The sequence below is a fragment of the Scyliorhinus torazame genome, chromosome 4 (assembly GCF_047496885.1).
Source record: "Scyliorhinus torazame isolate Kashiwa2021f chromosome 4, sScyTor2.1, whole genome shotgun sequence".
Lineage (NCBI taxonomy): Eukaryota > Metazoa > Chordata > Chondrichthyes > Carcharhiniformes > Scyliorhinidae > Scyliorhinus > Scyliorhinus torazame.
Window position 1 is genome coordinate 311803139 of NC_092710.1, and position 20844 is coordinate 311823982.

The 20844-nt window shown below is 43.6% G+C and overlaps 1 protein-coding gene across 6 annotated transcripts in view; it reads right to left on the reverse strand.

Moving 5' to 3' along the window:
• bub1 (BUB1 mitotic checkpoint serine/threonine kinase) overlaps positions 1–20844 on the reverse strand; it is a 128808-nt gene that overhangs the window by 21293 nt on the left and 86671 nt on the right. For all 6 annotated transcript variants that reach the window (XM_072500068.1, XM_072500071.1, XM_072500069.1 and 3 more), the window contains 5 exons: positions 16838–16925; positions 16259–16515; positions 12846–12989; positions 8783–8907; positions 5360–5521 (listed from right to left, as the gene is read on the reverse strand). In XM_072500068.1, the coding sequence (XP_072356169.1) occupies positions 5360–5521; positions 8783–8907; positions 12846–12989; positions 16259–16515; positions 16838–16925 (776 nt within the window). The remainder of the gene's footprint in view (positions 1–5359; positions 5522–8782; positions 8908–12845; positions 12990–16258; positions 16516–16837; positions 16926–20844) is intronic.

Below are 20844 nucleotides of genomic sequence, written 5' to 3' on the forward strand. Positions count from 1 at the left end.
TAGCAAATGTTGTCCCCTTGTTCAAGAAGGGGAGTAGAGACAACCCCGGTAACTATAGACCAGTGAGCCTTACTTCTGTTGTGGGCAAAATCTTGGAAAGGTTTATAAGAGATAGGATGTATAATCACCTGGAAAGGAATAATTTGATTAGAGATAGTCAACACGGTTTTGTGAAGGGTAGGTCGTGCCTCACAAACCTTATTGAGTTCTTTGAGAAGGTGACCAAACAGGTGGTGACCAAACAGGTGGATGAGGGTAAAGCAGTTGATATGGGGTATATGGATTTCAGTAAAGCATTTGATAAGGTTCCCCACGGTAGGCTACTGCAGAAAATACAGAGGCATGGGATTCAGGGTGATTTAGCAGTTTGGATCAGAAATTGGCTAGCTGGAAAAAGACAAAGGGTGGTGGTTGATGGGAAATGTTCAGACTGGAGTCCAGTTACTAGTGGTTTACCACAGGGATTTGTTTTGGGGCCACTGCTGTTTGTCATTTTTATAAATGACCTGCAGGAGGGCGTAGAAGGATGGGTGAGTAAATTTGCAGGTGACACTAATGACCGTGGAGTTGTGGACAGTGCGGAAGGATGTTACAAGTTACAGAGGGACTTAGATAAGCTGCAGCACTGGGCTGAGGTGTGGCAAATGGAGTTTAATGCAGAAAAGTGTGAGGTGATTCATTTTGGAAGGAATAACAGGACGACAGAGTACTGGGCTAATGGTAAGATTCTTGGCAGTGTGGATGAGCAGAGAGATCTCGGTGTCCATGTACATAGATCCCTGAAAGTTGCCACCCAGATTGAGAGGGTTGTTAAGAAGGCGTACGGTGTGTTAGCTTTTATTGGTCGAGGGATTGAGTTTCGGAGCCATGAGGTCATGTTGCAGCTGGACAAAACTCTGGTGCGGCTGCATTTGGAGTTTTGCGTGCAATTCTGGTCGCCGCATTATAGGAAGGATATGGAACCATTGGAAAGGGTGCAGAGGAGATTTACCAGAATGTTGCCTGGTAAGGTGGGAAGATCTTATGAGGAAAGGCTGAGGGACTTGAGGCCGTTTTCGTTAGAGAGAAGAAGGTTAAGAGGTGACTTAATTGAGGCATACAAGATGATCAGAGGATTGGATAGGGTGGACAGCGAGAGCCTTCTTCCTCGGATGGTGATGTCTAGCTCGAGGGGACATAGCTTTAAATTGAGGGGCGATAGATATAAGACAGATGTCAGAGGTAGGTTCTTTACTCAGTAGTAAGGGTGTGGAATGCCCTGCCTGCAACAGTAGTAGACTTGCCAACACAAAGGGCATTCAAATGGTCATTGGATAGACATATGGATGATAAGGGAATAGTGTAGATGGGCTTCAGAGTGGTTTCACAGGTCGGCGCAACATCGAGGGCCGAAGGGCCTGGACTGCGCTGTAACGTTCTATGTTCTATGTTACATTCGCCACTTTCCAGTCCTCTGGGACTCTTCCTGCCTCCAGTGATTCCTGAAAGATCATCACCAATGCCTCCACAATTTCCTGAGCTATCACTTTTAGAACCTTGGGGTGTAGTCCATCTGGTCCAGGTGGTTTATCCACCTTCATACCTTCCTATTTCCCCAGAACCATCAGTAGTGCTGATGGTTATCAAAATCCATGCTATCTGGTCAGTAAGAAAAGACAATCAAATGGGAAGGGAATTCAAATGATTGAAGTGCACTGGATAAACAGGTGCAATTATCTAGTTCATCTCCAATGGCCTCTTTTGGGACATGTTTGGTGAATTTATCTTTATAAGAAAGGAAGCCAAGTAGAAAGCAGGGCTCTGGTTAGAAAAGGTCAAAGCAGAGGAATTAATGCTTTAGCTCAGGTTTGTCCCAAGAATGGCCAGGGACTGGATGCAGCCTGCAAAGCCCCACAATGCAGCCCCTGACATCAGTTTTCAAAAGTCTGGTCAATGAGCAGAATTAAACCATTTGGCCCATCGCGTCTGCTCCACCATTCGATCATGGCTGATCTCATCCTGGCCTTAATTCCACCATCCTGCCGGTTCTCTGTGACCCTTCAACCCATTGCCAATTAAAAATGGGTCAAACTCCTCCTTAAATTTACTCACTGTCCCAGCATCCACCGCACTCTCAGGTAGCATTTTAAGAGAAATATCTGAAATATCTTTTAGACGTTTCCTCAGTTCTGAAAAGCATATACAAAATATACGATAAAGAAATAGGAGTATGCTATTCGGCCCCTCAAGCCTACTCCGCCAGTTAACAAGTTCATGGCTGCTCTGATTGCAGCTGACTCCACCTCACTACTCGCTGGGGTAGAGAGTTCCAAGGCTAATGATCCTCAGAAGAAATTCCTCCTTATCTCCATATTAAATGGGAGACCCCCTTATTTTGAAACTGTACCCTCTAGTTCTGGATTACCTCATGTGGGGAAACATACTCTCAGCAGCACCCTCAGAATCTTGTATGGTTCAATAAGACCACCTCTCAATCTTCTAAATTCTAATGTGTAGAGGCCTAACGTTTCTCATAAGGCAACACTTTCACCCCAGAAATCAGCCTAGTGAAAAAACTGTTTTTGTTGTATTTAGCAAAAGGAGATATTCAAAAGTTTGGAGTTAAGTTCAAAATGCTCAGCTTGGCATACACACGACTACGCTTTCTTCCCCAAGATTCTCAACATCACATGTGACAATCTGATTCACTTCAAATGACGACAAGATTGCAAAGGTCCCTAAACAAGATGGGCTGCTTTAGCTCAGTGGGCTAGACAGCTGGTTTGTGATGCAGAACAAAGCCAGCAGCGCGGGTTCAATTCCCGTACCAGCTGAGAATTCTGAATTCTCCGTGTACCCGAACAACCGCCAGAATGTGGCGACTAGGTGGCTTTTCCCAGTAACTTCATTGCAACTTGTGACAATAAAAAGATTATTATTACATTCCTGCTGTGGTGCTGCCACCTCTGATGTTCTTTATATAGTCTTTCAAGATGGCTAAAAGGCGTAGTGTTGACAAGAACATAAAGCTATGTATTTGAAACAAAGCTAGTTTATTTTACACCATTTCAAATGGTTCGTACACTTCACTAAGTAATAGTTAATAAAATAACAGTATTAAATCTATGCTACAGAAATCTATAATGTCTTTCTAGTACAACTTACACTCTATATCAACCTCTCACTAACCTTCTTTCCAACCTTCTCCCAGAACACCTAGAGACGCAGACTTTTATAAGACTACTCTGTGGTGCCATCTAGTGTTGAGATACATGAACACCACCTTGTTAACCATTTACACTCCTTACATTATACAAATCATTGCACCACCAACTTATGCTTCAGAGAGAGCTGCGCCTCAAGTTGTGCTGTTCCAGTACAGCTACAATACAGGCATCTAACCAACAAAGTGGAAAATTGCCTAGGTTGTCCTGTTCACAAAAGGTATGACAAATACAACAGGCCAATCATCGTTCCACAAGTTTACCCTCAATAATCTGTAAAATAATGACAGTGCTATCAAGTGGCAGAAGGGGAAGAAACTTACCAACCACATGAATACTCTGGCTGCAAGAACAGTCTGGGTTATATGGCAAATAACTCACTTTCTGCCACCCTGAATCCTTTCCACCTGCTACAAGGCACAAATCAAAGGTGTGATGGAATACTGTCCAACGGGCTGGAGGAGTGCAGATCCAACACTACAAGAAGCTTGGTACAATCCAAGAGAAAGCAGTCCGCTTGAATGACACCACGCCCATCCTCTCTTAAGCATTTACTCCCTCTACCACCACTGCACCACATCTGGAAGTCACACACCAAACTCACTTGAAAATGTATCCGTACTTGGTTGTGACTGGGTGAAAATCCTGGAACTCTCTACTTAACAATACTCATCATATGGACTGCAGCAGTTAAAGGCAGTACCTCCTCACCATCGACATTTCAATTCAAGATGGGTGATAAATACTGATCTTGCTAGTGAAGCCTACAACTCATGAAAAAGGTTATGGTGTACAGATCTGACCTGTACAGCTACAGCATCAATACTGTGACTTCGACAGCAGAATTTACAGACTGTGTCTGAAAGATGCAAGGGATTTATGTTTAAAGTAACATTCAATAAGCACTTTCACAAATTAACTAGACAAAACACTTGCCTCAACTGAAGTACCCTGTAAATATATCAAAATGTCATTCTATTTACAAAGTCTAACGAAAGTGCATAATTTCAGTTATGTTAACCTTTTAATTATTCAAATGATGTGAACAACAAATTCAACATAGTCACTGACCAGTTCCTGTATGGCCTTAAGTAGCTCTGTAATGACCAAAGTAAAATGCCAATATAGCCTGCCATCAAACTGTTGGATTGATTTTCTGATAGGATGAAGCTTTACCCTTTACAAAAGACACTCCAGACAGGAAATACCACAGGACAGCTGGATAGATTGGTGAGGGAACTAATGCAACAAAATTCACTATTCCCATTCTGAAGATTTACATCAAAGCTGGGAAAAGGAAAGGGCGGACAGGAGGAAAGGGTCAGCAATGTAGGTGATCAGACAAATTCAGATCAGGATTTCTCCTTTTAAGACGAGAATCCAAAAGTACACATCAACAAAAGAAAATAGGGTGGCATGATGGCACACTGCTGCTCCACGGCGCTGAGGACCCGGGTTCGATCCCGTCCCCGGGTCACTGTCCGTGTGGAGTTTGCATTCTCCCATTGTCTACGTGGGTCTCACCCTCACAACCCAAAAAGTCTAATGATGTCCATGAAACCATTATCGATTGTCGTGAAAACCCATAGGTTCACTAATGCTTTTTAGGAAAGGAAATGTGCCACCCTTACCTGGTCTGGCCTACATGCGACTCCAGGCCCACAGTAATGTGATTGACTCTCAAATGCTCTCTGAAATGGCTTAACAAGCCACTCAGTTCAAGGGAAATTAGGGATGAGCAATAAATGCTGGCCCAGCCAGTGACACCCACATTCCACAAACAAATAAAAAAATTATTGAGAATTCTGATACTCCATGTGGATAGGACCCAGTAGACAGAATTGAGATTTATCTTCTTGCTTTCCTGTTTTTAACATTTTAACATTCCTACATACTTTTCACAGAACTGTGGAATCTCCATGTAGAATTGATATAAGCCAAATAAACTAGCAGTCTCAGCTGATAATTAATGATGTAATCAATGTTTCAGCAACTTGAATAGGATATACTCAGGATAGGATATACTCAGGGCTTACTCAATGCCACATCTCTAATATAGAATTCAAGTCATCTTTTAAGTAGGTCACAACATGTGATTCAAATATGCTGCATATATCGGAATGTCTCTAAAACAAAGTGTTGAGCAAAACAAATACCAGCAAAGTTCCAAAACTGTACAGCTCTCCAACCAAAATACTGCCATTCTTAAAGTAGTGTCCAGAGTAGATATTGTTGTAGAGACAGCAAAACTTGGGCTTCAATCTCTCATTTAGTTGAGTACTTATGTAGAATTCCCAGGGATTAGATGTTTTTTGAACCTGGCGAATAGAAAAAAACTACTTTAAAAATTGTACACCATGTCACATCACAAGATTTAGAATCAAAAAAGTATTAACTTTTCCAAACATATTAATTTTTTTCCCCCAGTATTATTTTCACCTGAAAGCCAAAACTTTTTCTGGGATGCAATCCCATAGTATGACCCATTAAGCGCACACTTTGAAATGTTTCGGACACTGGGGAGTTGAACTGGCCAGCAGGACCTGTTCATCACCCTCTCACAATCCTCTGCATTCAGAACCCCTCAAACCGGTTTGTGGCCCCTTCACCCAATTTCATGGGCCTGTCTCCAACCACCACCCCCCCCCAAACCAGGCCCCGACCCTTGGTAGTGCCAAGGTGCCCAGGGCAGTGGTGGGATAGTACCCTGCCCTGTCCCCGACCACCTGAGGGGGCTCTAATGGCCTCAAAGAACACCCCCCAAATGCCATCACACCTGGTCCACGTTCATGGAAACCACTGCTAATTGGAGTCCGGCTGAGATCTCGTAGGTGTGGCCGTTGGTTCATAATGGCTCATTTAAACATCACCCCCTTTTTCTGGGCATGGAGTTGAGTGAATCGCATGAGGTTTCGCACGCACGAGGCACAATTTGGGCCACTCCCACAATTCATCTGTCAAACCCGGGTCGGGACCAGACACGACACGGTGGGGAAATCGTACCCCATGTATGCATTTTTGATCAGGCTTCTCAACTTTTCCTGCCATTTTAAAAGATTGTGTATATTAATCTCCCAAGTTTACATCCTGGTTTTTCGGCTACCTAACTCTGACTTATTCCACTTCTGCAACCTTCACAGGTCTGCAGCTCCTCCAATTCTGGTCTCTTGCATATTTATCACTGGTAGCTATATAGTGAACTGTCTATAGCCCAAGCTCTGGAATTCCGTTCCAAAACCACCAATCTCTCTCACTACTCGAAGGCATTCATTAAAACCTATCTTTTAGGCCAAGCCTTTGGTCACCTGCCCTAATATTTTCTTATGTGGCTTGGTGTCAAATTTTGTTCAATGGTGCACCTGTAAGTGGTTTGGGACATTTTGGTATGTCAAAGGATGTTGTTTTTCCATCCCTGTATTCTCATGAAAATTGAACTCACCAAGTCTCCTTTCAAAGCACCTTCAAAACCCATCTACCATCTAGAAGGTTATGGGTAACACAGACACCTGGAAGTTCCCCTCCAAGTCACTCATTTTTCTGACTTGGAAATATATAGTTGTTCCTTCGCTGCTACAGGATTTAATCCTGTAACTCCCTCCCTAACAGTAGTGTGGGTGTACCTAAACTACATCGACGGCAGTGGTTGAAGCATTACTTTCTCAAGGACAATAAATGCTGGCCCAGCCATCAAAGTCCATACCACTTGAATGAACATTTTAAAAAATTGTTTATATTGCATCTCATTCTTGGGAGAGGTGGTGACATCATGGTATTGTCACTGGACCGGTAATGCTCTGGGGGCCTGGGTTCAAATCTCACCATGGTAGACGGTGAAATTTGAATTTAATAAAACTCTGGAATAAGAAGTCTAATGATGGCTGTGAAACCATTGTCACTAATTCTGGTTCACTAATGTCCTTTAGGGAAGGGAATCTACAATCCCCTCACTTCACCTGGTCTACATCTGACTTCAGATCCAAAGCAACGCGGTTGACTCTTAACTGCCCTTTGAAATGGCCGAGCAAACAATTTGGTTCAAAGGCAGTCAGGAATGAGTAACAAATCCTGGCCCAGCCAGCAACACCCAATCCCAGAAATGAATTAAATGACATGGTGGATGCAATAGGATGTTTCCCCTGGCAAATCGAGTCTAGAACCAGGAGGACACCGTCTCAGAATAACGGGCAGGTCATTTAAGCCTGAGATGAGGAGGACTATTTTCACTCTAGAGGGTGGTGAATCTTTGGAATTATTTTCAAATTTGCTATTCGAGAGGAATATGGAAGCTCAATCATTGAGTAATTTCAAGACTAAGATCAATAGATTTCTGGATATTAAAGACATCAAGGGATATGGTGACAGTAGGGAAAAATGGAGTGGACAATCAGTCATGATCTGTTTGAATGGGTTCAACAGGCCAAAAGGCCTACTTTTTAAAAATTCTCTGGTGAGGCTAGCATTTGTTGCCCATCCCTAATTGCCCTCAAGGTGGTGGTGAGTTGCCTTCTTGAATTGATGCAGTCCATGTGGTGTAGGTACACCCAGAGTGCTGTTAGGGAGGGGTTCCAGGATTTTGACCCAAAGACAGTGAAGGAACAGCAATATATTTCCAAGTCAGAATGGTGTGTGACTTGGTGGGGAACTTCCAGGTGGTGGTGCTCCCCTGTTTCGGCTGTCCTTGTCCTTCTAGTGGTTGTGGGTTTGGAAGATGCTGCTTAAGGAGCTTTGGTGAGTTTCTGCAGTGCATCTTGTAGATGGTACACACTGCTCCTACTGTGTGTTGGTGGAGGAAGAATTAATGTTTGTGGAAGGGGTATGTAATGACTTAGGCCAGGCCTTTGAGATTGGCCAATCAGAATAAGAGTTCCATAATTAGTGGCCCAATCAGGGAACCCCTTTCTGTGTATATAACAGGGCGTGTCAGATCCTCTGTACTCTCCGTGTAGACAGCAGACTGACTGGTCATGGTTGTTCAGCTGTTGGGTTTGTAAATAAAAGGAATTCTGGTGACGGGACTTCTGCCTCCGTGGACTTATTACAGGATACCAATCAAGCAGGCTGGCTTGACCTGGATGGTGCTGAGCTTCTGGAGTGTTGCTGGAGCTGAACCAATCCAGGCAAGTGGGGAGTCTTCCACCACACCCCTGACCAACAGGGGCTGGTTTAGCACACTGGGCTAAATCGCTGGCTTTGAAAGCAGACCCAGGCAGGCCAGCACGGTTCAATTCCCGTACCAGCCTCCCCGAACAGGCGCCGGAATGTGGCAACTGGGGGCTTTTCACAGTAACTTCATTTGAAGCCTACTTGTGACAATAAGCGATTTTCATTCATTTCATTTCACTTGTGCTTTGTAGGTAGTGGACCGGCTTTGGGGAGTCAGGTGGTGAGTTACTTGCCGCAGGATTCCTAGCCTCTGACCTGCTCTTGGAGCCACAGTATTTGTATGCTGGTTAACACTGCTGCCTCACAGCGCCAGGGACCCGGGTTCAATTCCGACCGTAGCCTCTTGATGCCATACTCGATCAAATGTTGCCTTGGCAGTCACTCTCACAACAAAAAATTCATAGCCTTTTACTAACCTTTAAGCTCACTTTTTGCTGGTTCCTCACATCGGACAAATTATTCATATCCAGAATTGTAGCTCGGTAAACATGAGCAAAGGACCCCTGCCCAAGCAAATTAGCAACATGGAACATTTCATTTCCTAAACACAGAGAGAAGGATAATTTCACAAATATTGCAAAGATCATGCATCGTAATAGAATCCAGTTGCATTAATGTTAATTAAAAAGAGGTTGAAGAAAACAAATTGACAAAATAAAAATAATTATAGGTGGCAGTCTAGTGGTAATGTCACTGAACCAATAATCCAGAGGCCCAGGCTAATGCTTCATGGACATAGATTCTAATCCCACCACAGCAGCTGATGCAGTTTAAATTCATTTAATAAATCGGAGCATACTCTGGGAGACTTTGATGTCCATCACCAAGTGTGGTTTGAAATCACCACTATTGGCCGAGCCCTCCTGGTATATAGCTGTTCGAGTGGGTCTGCGGCAAGTGGCGAGGGAACCAATAGGAAGGAAAAACCTACTTGACCTCGTCCTCATCAATCTAGGCATCACAGATGTATTTGCCGATGACAATAGTGATAAGAGTAACCCCCCAGTCATTCTGGAGACAAGCTCCTGTCTTCACATTCAGGATACCCTCCACAGTGGTGTGTGGCACTACCACTATGCTAAATGGTATAGATTTAGAACAAGTATCACAACTCAAACCCAGGCATCCATACCTGTGGGACATCAACAGTAGTAGAATTGCATACGACCACTATCAGCAACCTCATGGCCAGCATATCCCACACTCTTCCATTACCAACATGCTGTAGAATCAATCCTCATTAAATGAAGAGTGCAGGAGGGAATGCCAGGCACGGCACGAGGCATGCTTAAAAACAAGGTGTCAACCTGGTGAATCTACAATACAGCACTACTTGTAATGATATGCAGACATGTAACCAATGGGTAATCAGAACCAGACACAACCAATGGGTAATCAGAACACCCAGTGGTGGCATCCCCACAAGAGGGCATCACACGACCACTCTAAAAGACAAGACACACAGGCCCTCACCCCCTTCCACTGGCAGAAACCTAGAGAGCAAGATGTGTGTAGCAAGTATTACCGTCATAACACCACTCAATAAATACGTTCAACTTACCTCGAAGTTTGGAGTATTCTTCAACAGCACCTACAGCAAGTAGCGGCTTATGTTACTCAAAGTAAGATAACAACACACTACTTACATGCCAGAGCAGAAGGAGCATGCAACAGAACCATTGATTCCCTACAGTGCAGGAGGACATTCAGCCTATCGAGTTTGCACTGACTCTCTGAAAGAGCACTCTACCTACGGCCATAACCTAACCTACACATCTTTGGACTATGGAAGGAAACAGGAGCACCCAGAGGAAACCCACACAGATACAGTGAGATTGTGCAAACTCCACATAGTCACCCAAGAATTGAAACTGGGTCCCTGACTCTGTGAAGCAGCAGTGCTAACCATTGATCCACTAGAGCTAGAGCTAGAGCTAACTGATCCCACAACCAACAGATCACATCTGAGCTCTTCAGTCCTGCCAGCAGTCATGAATAAACAACTAGCTGGAAAAGGCAGCTCCACAAATATCCCCATCTTCAATGATGGGGGAGCCCAGCACATCAGTAGCATTTGGAATCGTCAGCCAGAAGTGCCAAGTGGATTAAAAAAATTATTAATTCACACGTGTCGCTGGCTATGCCAGCATTCATTGCCCATCATAATTTCTCTCGAGAAGGTGGGGTGAGCTACCTTCTTAAACCAATGCAGTCCATGTGTTGTAGGTTCACCCATGGTGCTGTTAGGGACAGTTCCAGGATTTTAACCCAGCGACATTCGTTGCTAGAGGGATGGAGTTTAAAAGCAGGGAGGTTATGTTGTATAGGGTGGTGAGGTCACACCTGGAGTACTGTGTACAGTTTTGGGCTTCTTACTTGAGAAAGGATGTACTGGCACTGGAGGGTGTGCAGAGGAGACACAGACTGGGACTAGAATTATTGGAATTTAGAAGAATGATGGGGGGGGGGCTTATACAAACATAAAATTTTGAAGGGAATAGATAGGAAAGAAACAGGGAGGTTGTTTCCACTGGCAGGTGAAACTAGAACTAGAGGGAATAGCCTCAAAATAAGGGGGAGCGGGTTTAGGACTGAGTTGAGGAGGAACTTCTTCACCCAAAAGGTCATGAATCAGTGGAATTCCTTGCCCAGTGGAGCAGTTGAGGCTACCTCGTTTTGGACAGTCAAGAGGCACTTACTAAGCAATAATCTGCTCACTGGCACTGTTTGCGTCCTGCTAGATCCACTCAGTTCCTCACCTCATTACAGCCTTGATCCACAGGCAAAAGAGTTGAGGTGAAATGAGAGTGACTGATGTTGACATCAAGGCAGTATTTAAGTATGGTATTAAGGAGCCCTGGAAAAGCGGAAGTCAATGGGAGTAAAGGGAGAAAAAACTCCATGGCTGAAGTCACACCAAGCACAAAGGAAGATGGTTGTGATGGTTAGAGGGCAACCATCTCATTCCTGGGACATCATTGCAGGTCTCCCTCAGTGTAGTGTCCTAGGTCCAACCATCTTCAGCTACTTTATCGATGACCTTCCTTGCATCATAAGATCAGAAGTAGGGATGTTCGCAGGTGAACGAATAAAAAAAAAAAAAAGACACGGATCTACCTTAAAAGTGGAGTAAGCAATAAAAATTGGGAGACAGCAATAAAAACGAAACATGTGAAGGGTCAGATGGCCTGAAGGATGTTGTGTACAAAAATAGACAAACGCTTTTAATTAACCTTTAATTACAAAGGATAGGAGCCAGAATTGTGATGTATCAGGGGCCCAAATGCGCATGCAGGCAGTTGATGGTCTCGCACATGCGCACTTTCCACTGCAGTGCCAGCAATCAAACCGTCATCCTCCTGGCGCACGGAGGCCTATTTAAGGAAGAATGCAAATGCAGTTCAGAGAGGGTTTACTAGACTAATACATGGAATGGGTGGGTTATCTTATGGGGAGGCTGGACAGCCTAGGTTTGCATGCACTAAAGTTTAGAAGAGTAAGAGGTGACTTGATTTTAGAATATCCTGAGGGGATTGACAGGGTGGAGGTGGAGAATATGTTTCCTCTTGTGGGAGAATCTAGAACTAGAGGGCATGGTTTAAAAGTAAGGGGTTGCCCAATTTAAGAAGAGTGGGGAGAAATGTTTTCTCTCAAAGGATTGGGTCTTTGGAATTCCTTCCTCAAAAGGTGGTGGAAGCAGTCGTTGAATATTGTTAAAGGCAGAGGTAGCTAGATTTTTGATTAACAAGGGGGGAGGCAGGAGGTTACAATTAAATTAGCTATAATCTTATTAAATGGCAGAGCAGGTTCGGTGGGCCTACCTTTGACAAAGGGTCATCTGGACTCGAAACGTTAGCTCTTTTCTCTCCCTACAGATGCTGCTAGACCTGCTGAGAATTTGCAGCATTTTCTCTTTTGGTTTCAGATTCCAGCATCCGCAGCAATTTGATTTTATCGATGGGCCTATTCCTGCTCCTAATTCAGAAGATCTACTTCATTTACCCACCTTGGTTGCAATATCCCTCAAAATCCTTACCTAAAAAAAAAACATTAATCCCAAATTATAATTTTGAATTGATCACCCTCAAGTATTGTTGCGGAGTGATTTCCAAATTTCCACTACTCTTTTGTGAAAAGAGGTTCTTCCTGACATTACTACCAAATTGCCCAGCTCAAATTTTAATAGCTATGCCCCTTATTCTGAACTCACCCACCTGGGGAAATATTTTCTCACTATTTTATCTTTAATCACCTTACATTGTAGCTTAGCCATCAGGGAATAATAGCAAGTTAAACCCAGGTCCTTTCCCACGCAAAGAAACAGACATAGAAAATAAATACACTGGCGTGCAAACTGGAAAAAAAAAGGTTCCTACTCACAGGAAAAGAATGAGATGCAAAGTTGCATATACTACATTTTGCTCTGAGAAGGTACATATGGAAATACAATTAAACTAAAAAAATTACTAATGTGTTTACCTAAGGAAAGGTTGATTTTTGGTCTGACGATAGGCATATTGTCCATCCAAGTTAAAAAAGAGCCATAGGAACTCAATGGTTTGGTTAAATTTGACAGAAGTTCACTGATAAGATTCTTGTCCCAAGGATTCTTAATGATTAAACCTGGACAATGAGAGGTAAAAAACACAAGTTTTCATAACATTCTATTGTTCACTTTCATGTATTTAAAATATGATATTTCAGTCAAATGATATTTGTTAACTCCAGATATTCTTGTTTTGAATGACCAATACAGATACAAATCAATATGAGCGCCAGGACTTAAAATATATCCTAAACCAGAAGTATATTACACCACTCAAATGCAAGATCCAATGGGACTAAAAAGAAATGAGCCAATGATCCATTCCACTCAGAGACTGCAACTTTTGTATTCTAGACAACAAGTTAAAATTGTATTATTGCATTAACATGGTTCCAAAGGAATTAGGAGAAATAGGCAAATCAGACCTTCGAGCCTGCTCCTGTTCCGTACTACCAACGATCAGGCTTCATTTTATTATAGATTAAAAACTTGTACACTTTTCAGAGATACACCATTGTTTGTCTGAGCTATTGGCAAAGACATGCTGCATTCCTCAAGCTGGAAATGGTTTTAAAAAGTTAAACGGAGATGCTGTTTAATTAAGGAAAAAAATATTATAAACCAGTCAGCCAAACATAGGTAGTCAATAAACCTCCAGTTGTAATTGTATGGGATAAAAATTAATTCTCACTTGGGAAAAATGAGTGTTAATTAAAGACACCAGCACGGGTTTGTAAAAGGTGAATAACGTCTGATAAAGAGTCCTTTGAGGATATAATGCAGTGCACTGATGAAGGAAATGTGGATGTTATGCATATAGATTTCAAAAATAATTTGATAAGATTCTGCATAAGATCCTTATTGATTTGGTCTGACGATAGGCATATTGTCCAGGAGACAGTGGCATAATGGTATTGTCACTGGACTAGCAATCCAGAGACCCTGGGGTCTCGGGATTGAATCCACCGTGGCAGATGGTGAAATTGGAATTCAATACAAATCTGTAATTTTTTATTAAAGATGTAAATAATGATGTAAATAACTGTATTCCTGACATTTACAAACATTTCATTTAAAGCATTTTAAGTACGCTTTCGGGAGTTTGGCCAGGTGATTCTCAGCGGCTGCAGCGCCGAGTGAATCCTGCGTCTGGGTATTTAAATGAGCCATTCAAGCCCAGCAAAGGAGAGTGATCCAGATCAAGCACGAGGGGGGTGGGACCCGTGATCAGCCTGACGTCCAGCATGAACTCACACACAATTCATCCAAGCCAGGTGCAACTCAATGAACAAAGAAACATGCAGCACAGGAACAGGCTCTTCGGCCCTCCAAGCCTGTGCCGATCGATCATGATGTCTAAAACAAATATTTTGACCCTTACTCTGTCCGTATCCCTCTATTTCCTCCCTATTCATGTACCCATCCAGACTCTTAAATGTTATTAATGTACCTGATTCCACTACATCCTTTGGCAGTGTGTTCCAGGCACCCATCACTCGATGCATGAAAACCTTTACCCATACATCCCTCTTAAACTTTCCCCCTCTCACCGTGAACCTGTGCCCCCTTGTAATCGACATTTCCACCCTTGGAAAAGTCTCTGACTACCCACCCTCTCTATGCTTCTCATAATTTTGTAGACCTTTATCAGGTCTCCCCTCAGCCTCCGTCTTTCCAGTGAAAACAATCCTAGTTTATTCAACCTCTCCTCACTGCCACGTCCTTCTGACAATGTGGTGACCAGAACTGCAAGCAATATTCCAAATGTGGCCTAACCAAGCTTTTATATAGCTGCATCATGATTTCCCAACTCCTGTACTCAATGCCCCGGCTGAAGAAGGCAAGCATGCCATATGCCTTCTTAATCACCTTCGCCACCAGTGTTGCCACTTTTAGGGAACTGTGGACTTGCACGCCCAGATCCAACTGTTCCTAAGGGTTCTGCCATTTACAGTATATTTCATACCTAGATTTGATTCTCCAAAATGCATCAGCTCGCTTTTGACCGGATTAAATTCCATCTATGTCCAAGTCTCCAACCTATCGATATCCTGTTGTATCCTCTGACAATCCTCGGCAGCAGGCGCAACGGGGTTGCTAAACAGCACCTAATATCTTTTTGTCTTCGGCAAATTTTGATATTGAGTCGGGTGATCAGAGGAATTTTCATTTTTTAAAATATATTTAGAGTACCCAATTATATTTTTCTCAATTAAGGGGCAATTTAGCGTGGCCAATCCACCTAACCTGCACATCTTTGGGGGTGAAGCCCACGCAGACTTGGGGAGAATGTGCAAACTCCACACGGACAGTGACCCAGGGCCGGGATTCGAACCCGGGTCCTCAGCGCATTAGTCCCAGTGCTAACCACTGAAACATTCCACCCGGGGATTTTAATTCCTGGTGCTAGTTCACAAATTGCCATTTACAGAACTAAATTTTATACTCGTCATGATGGCATTGTAACTCATAACTGGGTTCTTAGCCTACTGCTAAAATCAGTACACTACTGTGCCCAGAAATGGAACTTGTAGAATCAAAAGTAGCACTATCTGCCAAATACAAAGTTTCCAAAATTTTGCTGCACCTATAATCACTTCTAGCTTTCATCATGACAGAGTATTTAGTCAACTTTACTGCATACATCATAGATTATCATCATAGAATTTACAGTGCAGAAGGAGGCCATTCGGCCCATCAAGTCTGCACCGGCTCTTGGAAAGAGCACCCTACCCAAGGTCAACACCGCCACCCTATCCCCATAACCCAGTAGCCCCACCCAACACTAAGGGCAATTTTGGACACTAAGGGCAATTTATCATGGCCAATCCACCTAACCTGCTCATCTTTGGACTGTGGGAGGAAACCGGAGCACCCGGAGGAAACCCACGCACACACGGGGAGGATGTGCAGACTCCGCACAGACAGTGACCCAAGCCGGAATCGAACCTGGGACCCTGGAGCTGTGAAGCAATTGTGCTATCCACAAGGCTACCGTGCTGCCCATACTATTCCCTAAATGTCTGCCTTCCACTTACCCGCCTTCCTTTAAAAGTCTTCTCAAAATTCATTTCTAAATCTCTCTCTTCATGTCTTACTACATTGTCCACTTCCAAGCGTGAAATGTTTTGGGACATTTTTATATTAATGGTTTTGTACAAATGCAGGCTGTTTAGATGTTAATTTGAGAAAGAACACAGCAACACAAAGCTAATCAAACACTTCAAAATATTTCAATTAATACAAGTACCTATGGCAACGTTTTAAAATAGGTGATATTCCATTACACTTGCACAACAATAACTTCCCTAGTTATAGGAAGAGTGGTGTGGATGGTTACATTTACCAGTTTCTGTTGGGGTTTCAACTGGCTCCTCAAACTGTCGATCACTGCAGTACATTTCCTCAAGACAGCAAAATGACTGTTCAGGTTTGAGACACTCTTCAAGAGTAAGAAGGCTGCATGGTTCTTGTTCCTCTTCAATCATCTGATACTCTACAGAGATTGGTGGCTCATTGGATATATCCTGACAATTAATGCTAGGGTCAACAGCAGGGATTGATATGCTATTGATTGATTCTGGTTTCAGATCCTGAATAGGACTGTAAAAAAAAAAAATGTTTGGAGGTGGAAGAAATAAAGAGATTACTTGATCGCCAATAAAATTGTTTTGATTCAAAAACGCGAGTTAAGGAAAAAAGTTACTGACAACTTTTTCGGCAATACTACAGGAATTGGTTCATGTAATATAAGAAACAATCACATCAACCATTACAACTATTAAATACTTACACTGATTGCATAAGTATCTTCTGATAATTCATTACAGTTAATTAAATAAATTCCCAAAAATATAATGACCGATTTTCAAAGAGTTACCAAAACCTAATAGATAAAGCACCCCTTGGTGTTCACAGTTCTTACCTAATTTTTCTGATTTTGCTAAGCTGAAAGATCTCCTCCTTGGATGAGTGAAGAGCCACGTGCCCATCGTTGTTAAGTTGTGTATTTTCTGGGGGAAAATAAAATGATTATCTGAAAATAATCCTATTTTAATTGATTATATACTATACAAGCATTCACTTTTAATGTGCATGCTAATAGCATTTTTTCACAGAACAAAGAAAATTACAGCACAGAAAGAGGCTCTTTGACTCTCCAAGCCTGCACCAACCGTGCTGCCCACCTAACCTAAATCACCCGACCCTTCGGGGGACCATATCCCTCTATTCCCATCCTATTCATGTATTTGTCAAGGCGCCCCTTAAAAGTCACTATCGTATCTGCTTCCACTACCTCCCCCAGAAGAGAGTTCCAGGATTCCACCACCCTCTGTGTAAAAAAACTTGCCTCGTGCATTGCCTTTAAACCTTGCCCCTCGCACTTTAAACATATGCCGCTTAGTAATTGACTCTTCCACCCTGGGAAAAAGCTTCTGACTATCCACTCTGTCCATGCCCCTCAATCTTGTTGACATCTATCAGGTCGCCCCTCAATCTTCCCCATTCCAGCAAGAACAAGCCAGGTGTCTCCAACCTCTCCTCATAGCCAATGCCCCCCATACCAGGTAAATCTTTTCTGTACACTCTCCGAAGCCTCCACATCCTTCTGGTACTGTGGCAACTAAAATGTTTTTTTTCCCCCCTGAAAATCATTTTATTGCCGTTTTCCACATTTATCAACAATTACATACAATAAATTAACTCGGCAAAAAATGTATTATCCAGAAAGGTTTATCGTATCCTTCCCTTGATTTAATTTATGGACATTTCACCGCCTACTGACGTGGCCTGTAGTCCCTTCCGTCACCCACCCTCCTCGTGTGTCCCTCTTCCCTTTTCTCGCCCTCCCCCTCACCCAGTCAAGTTTGCATTGTGTTTGCCCTGTGATCTCTTTCAGGATCTGCAGTATTGCCTTCAGTCCCTCCTGTGGCTTTGAGACATAAAGGAGCAGGTCAACCGCAGAGAGAGAAACTCTAGGCTCTCCGTCTCCTCTTCGGATGCCCTTCCAACATTTTGCATCCCTATCCCAACCCTCGAGGAGGTACTTCCATTCGACTCTGTCGAAGGCATTTTCTGTGTCCCAGGGTTATCCCTATTCCCTTTTTTGAACAGCGGCACAACATTCGCCGCTCTCCAATCCCCTGGTACCACCCCTGCTGACAGTGCGGACGAAAAGAACATTGCCAACGGCTCTGCAATTTCATCTCTTGCTTCCTATAGAATCCTTGGATATATCCCATCAGGCCCGGGGAACTCGTCTATCCTCAAGTTTTTCAAAATGCCCAACACATCTTCCTTCCTAACAAGTATCTCCTCAAGCTTACCAGTCTGTTTCACACTGTCCTCTCCAAAAATATGGCCTCTCTCATTCGTAAATACTGAAGAAAAGTACTCGTTCAAGACCTCTCCTACCTCTTCAGACTCAATACACAATCTCCCTCTACTGTCTTTGATCGGACCTACCCTCGCTCTAGTCATTCTCATATTTCTCACATATGTGTAAAAGGCCTTGGGGTTTTCCTTGATCCTACCCGCCAAAGATTTTTCATGCCCTCTCTTAGCTCTCCTAATCCCTTTCTTCAGTTCCCTCCTGGCTATCTTGTATCCCTCCAGCTCCCTTTCTGAACCTGGTTTCCTCAGCCTTACATAAGTATCCTTTTTCCTCCTTAACAAGACATTCAACCTCTCTTGTCAACCATGGTTCCCTCACTCGACCATCTCTTCCCTGCCCGACAGGGACATACATATCAAGGACACGGAGTAGCTGTTCCTTGAACAAGTTCCACATTTCAATTGTGTCCTTCCCTGACAGCCTATGTTCCCAACTTATGCACTTCAGTTCTTGGCTGACAGCATCGTATTTACCCTTCCCCCTCCCTGTTGCACACACCTATCCCTCTCCATTACTAAAGTGAAAGTCACAGAAGATAGTGGTCACTATCTCCAAAATGCTCCCCCACTAACAAATCTATCATTTGCCCTGGTTCATTACCAAGTACCAAATCCAATATGGCCTCCCCTCTGGTCAGACAATCTACATACTGTGTTAGAAAAGCTTCCTGGACACACTGCACAAGCACCACCCCATCCAAACTATTTGATCTAAAGAGTTTCCACTCAATGGTTGGGAAGTTAAAGTCACCCATGACTACTACCCTATGACTTCGGCACCTTTCCAAAATCTGTTTCCCAATCTGTTCCTCCACATCTCTGCTGCTATTGGGGGGCCTATAGAAAACTCCTAACAAGGAGACTGCTCCTTTCCTATTTCTGACTTCAACCCATACTACCTCAGTAGACAGATCCTCCTCGAACTGCCTTTCTGCAGCTGTTATACTATCTCTAATTAACAATGCAACCCCCCCCCCCCCCCCACCACTTTTACCACCCTCCCTAATCTTATTGAAACATCTCTAACCAGGAACCTCCAACAACCATTTCTGCCCCTCTTCTATCCAAGTTTACTTGATGGCCACCACATCGTACTCCCAAGTACCGATCCATGCCTTAAGTTCACCAACCTTATTCCTGATGATTCTTGCGTTGAAGTATACACACTTCAACCCATCTCTATGCCTGCAAGTATTCTCCTTTGTCAGTGTCACCTTCCCCACTGCATGCTTTGACGTCCTGAACATCGGCTACCTTAGTTGCTGGACTACAAATCCGGTTCCCATTCCCCTGCCAAATTAGTTTAAACCCTCCCAAAGAGTACTAGAAAACCTCCCTCCCAGGATATTGGTGCCCCTCTGGTTCGGATGCAACCCATCCTGTTTGTACAGCTCCCACCTTCCCCAGAATGTGCTCCAATTATCCAAATACCTTAAGCCCTCCCTCCTGCAGCATTTCTGCAGCCACGTGTTCAACTGCACTCTCTCCCTATTCCTAGCCTCGCTATCACGTGGCACCGGCAACAAACCAGAGATGGCAACTCTGTCTGTCCTGGCTTTTAATGTCCAGCCTAACTCCCTAAACTTATTTATTACATCCACACCCCTTTTCCTACCTACGTCGTTGGTACCAATGTGCACCACGACTTCTGGCAGCTCCCCCTCCCCCTTAAGGATCCTGAAGACACGATCCGAGACATCCCTGGCCCTGGTACCCGGGAGGCAACATACCTTCCGGGAGTCTCGTTCGCGACCATAGAAAAATGACTTTTAGTGACACCTTTTAGCTCTCCTGACTCCTTGCTTAAGTTTCTTTCTACTTTCCTTGTATTCCACACTTGCTTTGTGTGTTCCAAGCCTCATAGCCTTGAAAAATGCTTCCTTTTTCTTATTGACCAGGCTCACAATATCTCTCGTTATCCAAGGTTCATAGAACATAGAACAATACAGCGCAGTACAGGCCCTTCGGCCCACGATGTTGCACCGAAACAAAAGCCATCTAACCTACACTATGCCATTATCATCCATATGTTTATCCAATAAACTTTTAAATGCCCTCAATGTTGGCGAGTTCACTACTGTAGCAGGTAGGGCATTCCACGGCCGCACTACTCTTTGCGTAAAGAACCTACCTCTGACCTCAAGTTCCTGAAACTTGCCATACTTATCCTTCAGCCCTACAGCAACGTACTGGTCCTGAATTTCTATCAACATACACTTGAAAACCTGCCACATGCCACATGTTGATTTTCCCTCAACATCTGCTCCCAATCTACATTCTTCAGTTCCGGCCTAATAATGTTGTAATTCGCCTTCCCCCATTTTAGCACCTTCACCGGAGGACTACACTTATCTTTATCCATCAGTAACTTAAAGCTTACTGAATTGGGCTCACTGTTCCCAAATTGCTCCCCTACTGAAATGTCGACCACCTGGCCGGGCTCATTCCCCAAATACCACGTCCAGTATGGCCCCTTCCCTAGTTGGACTATCTACATACTGTTTCAAGAAACCCTCCTGGATGCTCCTTGCAAACTCT